This window comes from Vombatus ursinus, unplaced genomic scaffold, assembly GCF_900497805.2.
Source record: "Vombatus ursinus unplaced genomic scaffold, bare-nosed wombat genome assembly UNPS02010185.1, whole genome shotgun sequence".
NCBI classification, from domain to species: Eukaryota; Metazoa; Chordata; class Mammalia; order Diprotodontia; family Vombatidae; genus Vombatus; species Vombatus ursinus.
The window spans coordinates 1-8,754 of record NW_020949963.1 but is presented as its reverse complement, the minus strand read 5'-3'; the positions used below and the strand labels follow the sequence as shown (position 1 = coordinate 8,754).

General features: G+C 51.6%; 1 protein-coding gene across 1 annotated transcript; it reads left to right on the top strand.

Moving 5' to 3' along the window:
* The first annotated feature begins 190 nt into the window (after positions 1 to 190).
* On the top strand, positions 191 to 6,934 carry LOC114036883 (tyrosine-protein kinase BAZ1B-like). Its single transcript, XM_027853599.1, has 5 exons — positions 191 to 414; positions 1,043 to 1,158; positions 3,215 to 3,360; positions 4,451 to 4,554; positions 4,790 to 6,934. The coding sequence occupies exons 1-5, from the start codon at positions 206 to 208 to the stop codon at positions 5,148 to 5,150; spliced, it is 936 nt and encodes a 311-aa protein (XP_027709400.1). The 5' UTR covers positions 191 to 205; the 3' UTR covers positions 5,151 to 6,934.
* The last annotated feature ends 1,820 nt before the right edge of the window (positions 6,935 to 8,754 follow it).

Sequence of the window (8,754 nt, the reverse complement as noted above, 5' to 3'; positions counted from 1 at the left end):
CCTGAGTCCTTCAGTGTGCCAGGGGTTTTAAGGTTATTTTAGCTTTAAGTCCATGACTTTGTGAGTTACAGAAATAAGAGAAATTTGCCATATCAGAGAGTTAGCTGAAACATGGCGCACTCGCCTGGGCCTGCTCAGCCAGTAGAATGTTCTGGCCCCAGGGAGTCTCCCCCAGGACTCCATTGGAGCCCCTCCTGAAGGCTGAATGTCTGTTGCCGTGCTACCAGACAAAATAACTCTGAGTGCTTTGTTGTTGTGTTTTGCAGGTGAAGATGACAAGCTGATCCTATGTGATGAGTGCAATAAGGCCTTCCACCTGTTTTGTCTGAGGCCGGCATTGTATGAGATTCCAGATGGAGAGTGGCAGTGCCCGGCCTGCCAGCCTGCCATGTCCCGACGAAGCTGTAGAGGCAGGTGAGTGAGCCTGAGCTCAGTGCCCAGCGGCTGATTTTACTTAGTGGCCAACTTTCCATGTTGTCAATCCTCACTCAGCTCAGATTTGATGCCGTTGTTACCCTAACCAAGCGTGAGCTTTACTAAGGGGGAGAGGATCTTTGTTTTGTGGAGAAGGTTGAGGGTAGAGCCTGTCCCTGTAAAGTTATATCCTGCTCCATCTCAGTTACAGTCAGAGAACAAAAGGAAAGAGCCGTCCTGTTCCCAAAAGGTTAGGCCTTTAGCCAGCTGGTGTAGGTGGAATTGTACTTGCTTTGATGTCTTGGTCACCTGCAAGCTGTCTCACCTCCTGGAATGGAGCCATCAGGCGAACCCACACCTGTCGACTTGCTGTTGGCCTCCGAGCGTTCACCCTTAAAATGCTGAGTTGTCACGGGTAGGGAATGTGTCACCATTTTGTTTCTCAAGGGAGAGCATTCTTGGCTTCAGTTTGTGTCATGCCTGGCCTTCCTGGGTCAAATGCAATTCTCACTCGTGACTGGACAAATATGGATGGTCTGTGGGCAGATGCTGCCATGGCCTCTGTCCTCTTTTGGGACTCATTTAGGCTCCCAGTCAGTCTCCTCGTATCCCCTTCTTCCCCAAATAGGAATTACACTGAAGATTCAGATGATGAGGACGATGGAGAAGAGGGGGATTCGGAGGAGGAGGAAGAGGAGGAAGAGGAAGAGGAGGACGAGGATTATGAAGTGGCTGGAGTTCGACGTGAGTTTTTGAGTCCATGACTGAACCTGGAATTGATTTGTCTGATGTAAACCACTAATTCCCCACAGCCGAAGATGGCCTCGAACCTTCTCCAAATAGCCAGGGAGCTCATTCCTCTGATAACTTGTACTGTCTCACTTCCTGCTTCCCTGTGTGTCATGGCTACAGGCAGCCTCCCTCCCAGCCCCCCTAGATGTCGTGTCATGTAGCCGGGGATGGACTGTCTGATTTGGGGGGGGTGCTGGTCAGAGGCCCTGACATAACCAAGGTTTTCCGCTTTGTGATGTTTGACTGTGGCCCCTTTTGGACAGAGTGCTGAGTGTGCATTTACTGCGCGCCTCTTGTCTGGATGCAGTGAGCAAGGCTTCCCCCGTGGTACAGGGAAGGCAGTTTGGCTGGTTTATCGCAGCTTTATTTCTTTATGGCCAAGAATAAGGGCGTTCAAGGTCAAATCATTTTGCTTTAGACAGTTCAAAAAAAAAATTTGCCCCATATTGGTTCATCCAGATGATTTTACCCCTACTCCCACCCCACCCCCATGCTGACTCTGATTTGTCTGCTCCTCCTTCCCCGCAAGGTTCCTCCGACCTTCTTGGAGGAGGCTGGGTGTTGAGAGCTTACCCTCAGAGCTATAATTAAAAAGCCTAGTGCTTCGTGCCTTGTCTCTGTAACAGAATCACTGGCCCCAGAAATGTTTGCCTGCTACCAAGAGAATGAAAAGTCCTCATAGTTCTTGGTGGGGGGAGTGAATTCTGAAGGGCCTCACTCCCATTTCAGACTAACATTCTGCTTGCTTTGGCCATGGGTATCAAAGTGCTATGGAATTGTTTTCCTCTTTCTCCCCACAATGACCCTCCACCCTCAAGGCAGGTGACCACTGTGAGGAAGTGTGTCTGCTGTTGAAATCAGGGGAACAGTTCCCAGCTTTTCAAAACCCGCACCCCACCATGACCTTTAGGAGCACCAGTATCTGAGAACAGTCAGTGAAAATGAAGCTCACTCTGATGATCCACACATCATCTTGGGGTCCTCCTTTGGGCCGCCGGGACAGTTTTGGATGGACCAGCTGATGGAATCCCTCAGGGGGCTTGCCTCCCAGGCTCTGCTTTGGGCGGTGATTCTTGACCTCTTGGAGTAGCCAGGCCCTAAGCCAAGTGCTCTGACAATAGTACGAGAAGGGCTGCTGGGTTCTAAAAATACACTCTGAAATGTTGTCAGTTCAGTCCTGGCCTCAGCTCCCCACCCCTGCCCAGAATTTCAGCTGCTGAGTGTCCAGTGTGGGAGCCTGGAAAAATCCGTGTGGCAAACCTTTGTTTTAATGGAGAGGGCCAGAGCTTAGATGTTGGTGGTGCATTCGTTTCTGAGGCGATCCTAGACAGCGTTGGCTTGGAGGGCATCATCTGACACAGTGCCAAGAGCAGTGGCCCTTATGTGGGCCAGCCGGTCACTGTCCGCTCGAGGTCTGCAGCCCATGGTTGTGACTTTGTGGTGTGGTGGGATCCAGCAGCAAGGGAATAACCACAGAGATAGGATACCTCCCAGGCCGGCCAAAGCCTGAGCAAGATCGGCCCGGCGGCCCTGGGTGTGCTAGTCTTTCAGTACAAGATGCCTGCCTTGCTTCCAGGCACCTTGTTGGCTTGTATTTCTTTGAAAGGAAATTGTGTTGAATTCTGGGTTTGTTGGCACCTGCCCAGGGGTCCTCAGGACAGCTCTTTGCTTTCCAAGGGGATTGTGATCAAATTAGATTTCCTGAAATCTCCCACTGGCTGCTCAAACTGGTTAAGTAACTTGAGTTTGATTTGTGGAGGGGGGGGGTGGGAACGAAGACAGGATGATGGGAGGTCTTTGGCAGCTTCTGAATGGCAGGATCCCTTTGTCCTCTGCTTTTCTCTTTGGCTTGTTTTGTACCTGAAAAGGAAGCCTAACATCCCATCTGGGAGATGGAGGGGGTGGGGCTGAGGCTGGGAGTCTGATGGGACCCTGCCAGGATCGTCATCCTCAAGTTGTCTCAGTCACTGCCTTCCTCTCTGCTCTAAAACCACACTTTTCTTTTCAGTACGACCCCGAAAGCCAGCCCGGGGCAAGCATGGTGGCATCTCCTCCACTTCAAGGCCAGGCCGTCGTGCAGGCAAGAAGTTACATCCTTCCAGGAGACCCCGGCAGAGGGCCCTGCCAGGAGATGAGGCCGAAGTTGATGAGCTGGTAAGCTTAAATTGCTTTCAGGCAACAGGTGGGGATGTCCCTCCCCTCCTCTTGCTCCTTTCCCCCACCTCCACTTAATTGGGGGAGGGGTGTCTTAGAGCAGGACCCAAGCCAGCTGGGACTTCAGACCCTCTAAGGACCAAGCTATGCCCGGCATCCCTCTGCATTCGCTTTCACACGTTGTCTGCAGCTTGTTTTTAAATAGTATCCCTCTGTCTCCGGGGGGTCGAAGGGGCCAGGGCTCATGGGTGTGAGAATGCCAGCAATGCCAAAGCTTGCTTGCTGCGGTGGGTCCTTTTTCTGACAGTTGTCAGCCTTCAGAGTGTCGGTGCTGTGCTGCCCACCCAGCCGACAGAGGGGGTGGTCTCACCCAGCCCCTGCCTTGGTCAGAGCCTGCAGTGGTTGTTGGGGTGTGGCAGAGCCTGGGCCCTGCTGTAGTCCCCACCTGCCCTCAGGCCTTCTGTTGAGCCCAGGTCACCTGGCACAGCCCTGAGGAGGGCCTTGCTCAGCGCTTCCTTCTTATCTTGTCATCCTCTTCACCCCCAAATATGGAGCTGGACAGCTCTGGTTTTCCCTGTATTTCTCTCCATGACAGCAAAGTCCCAGGGGCCATCAGCTGTTGCTGGTCATGGCTTTAAATGACACATTGAGCCCTCCTAAAAGCTGGCTCTTACCCTAGCACAGCTACTTGGGGAAAGGCAAATGGGGCTGGAGCCAAGCAGGGCGATGCTTCTGGGTTGGGCACACTCTCCCTTGTCCCTGCTCGAGCATTCTGCCCTTAAATTTCCAGAAGAAAACAGGGCTCTCTCTGCCCACGTTCCTAGCTTGAATTTATAAAGGGATTTTAAAAATTATTATCATGCCACAAAAGGCCCCTGCTGGCCTTTGTTATTGTAAAGGAAAGAAAACAAAAAGGTCACACTATTTTCATATAGCAAATGTACATACTTTTACACACACCCCCCCCCACACACACACACATTCACGTGTATGGATCTGCCTCTCTGCCCAGTTATCCTCCCCACCTCATTCCCTTCTTGCAGCACTGGGGGTTCACTAGCATCACCTTCTTTCCTCTGCTTGGAAATAGGTGCTTCAGACCAAAAGAGGCTCAAGAAGGCAGACTTTGGAGCTGCAGAAGTGTGAAGAGATCCTCACCAAGCTCATTAAGTTCCGATTCAGCTGGCCTTTCAGGTCAGCGTCCCACCCTGCCCCAGCCCAGGCTCCCGCAGCCAGCCATAGCTTCCTTGTACCTGTACTGAGGGGGCTCTCACCGGAGTGATCTATGGGCTGAGCCCCCATGGGTCCCTCCCTGGACCAACCTTCCCTGGTCTTGGTGGTCGGGCTGACAAGGATGAGGCAGTTAGGGGAGGCACTGTCCTTGTCAGCAACTGACCTTTCCTCCCTCGGACCTTCCTTTCCCCCCCAGGGAGCCTGTGACCACAGAGGAGGCAGAAGATTACTTCGAGGTCATCAGCCACCCCATGGACTTCCAGACGATGAAGAATAAATGCTCGTGCGGCGCTTACCGCTCGGTGCAGGAATTCCTGTCCGATATGAAGCAGGTGTTTGCCAACGCGGAGCATTACAACTGCCACGGCAGCCACGTGCTGACCTGCCTGGCGAAGACAGAACAGTGCCTCGTGGCCTTGGTGCACAAGCACCTCCCGGGCCACCCGTACGTCCGAAGGAAGCGCAAGAAGCTCCCCGACCAGCCCTTGGAGGGGGAAGTGGGAGACAGTGACCCAGAGCCGCCGGGACATTCCAGGGGTCGGAAGAGGAAGAAATAAAAGGAGGCTGGGACGGTGTCCAGAGTGGCGGTGAGGGCAGAAGACTGAGCAGGCCTCCCAGGGAATGGTTCACAGGGAGGGAGAGCGACCCTTCTGAGGCCTCTCCACCGCCGCCGCTGCTGCTGCCGCCGCCACCACTACAGAGAGAACTGAGCGCCTGCTTCCAATATAATACATGTTGTTAGGCAATGTTGGTACTAGGTTGGCTTCTGTGCCCAGAGTGATCTCGAGGGATGGAAGGGGGCTGGGGACGGGCACTCTTGCCGCCATGTTAAAATTGTTAGGAAGTCGGTGAAATGCCAAGGTGTTCCCTGGGAATCCTGTGCCCCTTTGCTGAGAGTTCTCTCCTCCTTTCCAGCCCCTGGGGGGCTACCATAGAGGGCTTCGAAGCCTTCTGCAGCTGCCTGCAGAGCCAAGCCCCACCTCTTAGTGCAGGGGAGGGATTGCTTTGCTACACAGGACCAAGAGTAACCAGGCCGGTGGGCTGTTGATTTTAAAATATATATATATACACACATACATATATATATATATATTTATATATGGTCTTGATTTTTTTTTGGAAACCCCCCCCATCTTTTTCTCCTGCCCCCAGTAAAATTGAGTACATCCCCCCATTCGGAGGTCAGTTCATTTTTCACCAGCATCATGAGATAATTTGGCTTTGAGGTGATCTTGGTGGGCCTGAGGGGACGTCCCCTTCCTCCCTCCACCCCCACCCCGTCCAGTTGAGGCACTTCACTATTAAAAAGACTGGAGGTTCCTGCTCCCGTAGTTGGCTTCTAATCATGCAGCCAGTCCTTCCCTTGGATGAATCTGGCCGGAGGAGGGACATTGGCCCTCAGCCCATCTCTCAGCCAGACAAGATTTGGGGAGCAGAACAAAGCAGGAAGAATTTGAACTTGTAACTTTTTTAAAAATTGATTTTTCTAGTTATTAAAAGTTGCTTGTTTCAGCAGTGATATTGTATAAAGGACACCTTGTAAAATAATTCTGTCGTCTTGCTTTGGCACATGTACAGGACAATTTATATGAAAGCCGTGTTTGCTTAATCCTCGTCTCCCCCTCCCCAGCTCGTTGAAAGCCAGAAGGGTTGGGGGGGGGTCTCTAGTCTTGGCTCCCTGACAGCAGTGCTGCTCCCCCCAGTTCCTTCCTCTTGCCAAGTATGGAGGCCCCAGACTCCAGCTTGGAGAGTCTGGGAGGATTTCATTGGCCCCAGAAGGGGAGGGAGAACCGGATGGAGAGCCTTTTCCTGGGTGAGTCCTTAGCCCCTAGTTGTTGTACTTAGGCAAAACTTTGTAGTCCCGATTCCCTTTTGTGGCCAACTTTGATAAAAAATACAGAACAGGGTTAAATTTTTTCTATCAAGTTTGAATTTGGAAACTGAGCCAAACAGCTCTAATGTACCTATTTAAATAAACCCACAAAAGTGATGTAACTCCTAGGATTTGAGAATAAAATCTTTACTACTAAACTGCAAGGTGTGTGTCCCTATATATCTTATCTCGGTGGCAGAGAAGGATGTGGGAGGGACTTGCTCGGTGGCTGATGGGATCACTTGCTCCCAGCTTTCTCTTGTCTAGACCTGGAGCCAGTGACACCCTCCACAGCCCTGACCTCCACCCCCGAAGGCCCAGCTCTTCTTGTTAAATATTGAGCATCTGAGTTGCTTCAGTGCCGTCTGAATTGTATGTTTCCTTTTTTGTTTTTAAAAATTGTCATTCAGGAGGGAGAGGGCCTGCCGAAGACCAGGCTTGTAATAAATTGGAATTTCAAACAATAAACATTATGTACTCGTGTTTGTTTAAAAAATATTCTGGAGACTTGGAGGGTCCTCACTGGTGGCTAGCTCTCATTCCGTCCACCTTGGCTGGCCAGCTGTCAGTTCCTCCAGCGTCATACTTGGCCTGCCGAGTGAGGTGATGTCTTCTTCTATTTTAGCCGCAGGTCAGGCTCGTAGGCTGCTCTGAATCTCCTTCCTTCCTGCGTGCGTCTCTGGTGTCTTGCTTAGTCGGGGTGAGGATTTTAAGGCTTTAAACTATGCCATTAGCTGAAGTTTTCATTCTTTTTTAACAAAATTCAAACTTCAGACATTGTAATCCCTCTACTAAAGTGAGGGTGGGAAGTAGATGAATGCCCTGGATTTGGAGGTGTCCCTGGGAACGTTCTCTTTTGTCAGGGGACTCTTCCAAGTAGTTCACGTTCCCTGGAGCTAGGCACAGACCATTCGGAGGTTGGGGAATAAAGCAAGCGACCTTGGGAGGAGAGCTATTTCTCCAGAGATGGAGTGCACCCTTGCCTTCCTTTACCACTTAGGCAAAGGATGGACCCTGTTCACAACATTCACTTGTTGAATTAGGCCTAGGAAGTTTACAAAGTGCCTTCCTCAGCTTTCCAAAGCCTTGGCAATGGAGACTGAGCTGGGGCCAGGAGCAAGTGACCATGTACAAGCTCCAGCCTCGGGCTTAGATTAAGGTCGGGTCTGAGTAAAAGCTCGTGGGTCTTGTCACGTACAGCTCACTTCTGCCTCCTCGCACCTGCCTGCTTTTGAGGATATGGTCTTCTGGACTTCCCATAAAGAAAGGCTCTGCTAAGGTTAGGTGACACGGGCCTGCCCTGGGCCAGTTTCCTCTTCGCCCCCACCTCACGTGTCGGCTATGCTCCTGACCAGCTGTTGGCTGACCTCCGGCAGCCCCTGCTTGTGCTGGTTAGGGGGATCCCTCAAAGTATCCCTCAGAGTGCAGGGGTGTTTCCCTGTCCACTTCTAATGAGTTCAGTCTATAAAGGACAGGTAGGCATTATTCCTTTGGACCAAAGGAGATGGTGCTCATGTCAAAGGCCTGGGGATGGGGGACTGGAGTCACTTCCTTCCTCTTCCACTTTGTCCCTCCCCCACAACTAATTAGCCACTAGGACCAGAACTTGACATAACCTGAGGAGGCCATCTGGTCTAACATTTGGTGCGTTCATTTTATATATGAGAGGAAAGGTCTAGAGATGGCGATTTGTCCACGATCACAAATTAATGGGTGGAATTTGAATCCTTGTGCCTTGACGCTAAAGCCAGTGGTCTTTCCTGCTTCTCCAAACAAGATTGGGGATTGGAAATTCCCCTGAGAGTAGTAAGGATGTTTGGGGAAGCCTGGAGATAGGGGTCCCTTCCAAGCAGCCTCATGCTGCGAATGGGAGGGCTATACAAGAACGCCCACCTGTCCTAGAAGTTTGGCTATTCTACCAACTTCTTTTGGTACCTGAGCTCAAGGCACTGCAGGCTAGAGCTTCCCAACCCTCACGCCCCATAGCTCAGGCAAGGGTTCTCATCCCCAGGTGCTAACATACACTCCACCATTCCCCAATATCCAGCAAAGACTCCAAGCACAGAGCTTCTTCCAAGATTGTGACCCCTATCATCTCAGACCCTGGAGGGGGAGGTTAGAGCCATCTTTGGGGTTCTGCTTCTCTAAAGGTGGGTCCTACACTGCTGAGCACAGCCCATGACCTGGCTGCCTGACAACAATCAGCAGCTGTATTCCAGGGGTTCCACTGACCATAACCACCCCCCCTCTCTCTTCATCCTTATCGAAAAAGCATCGTTGCCGACCTA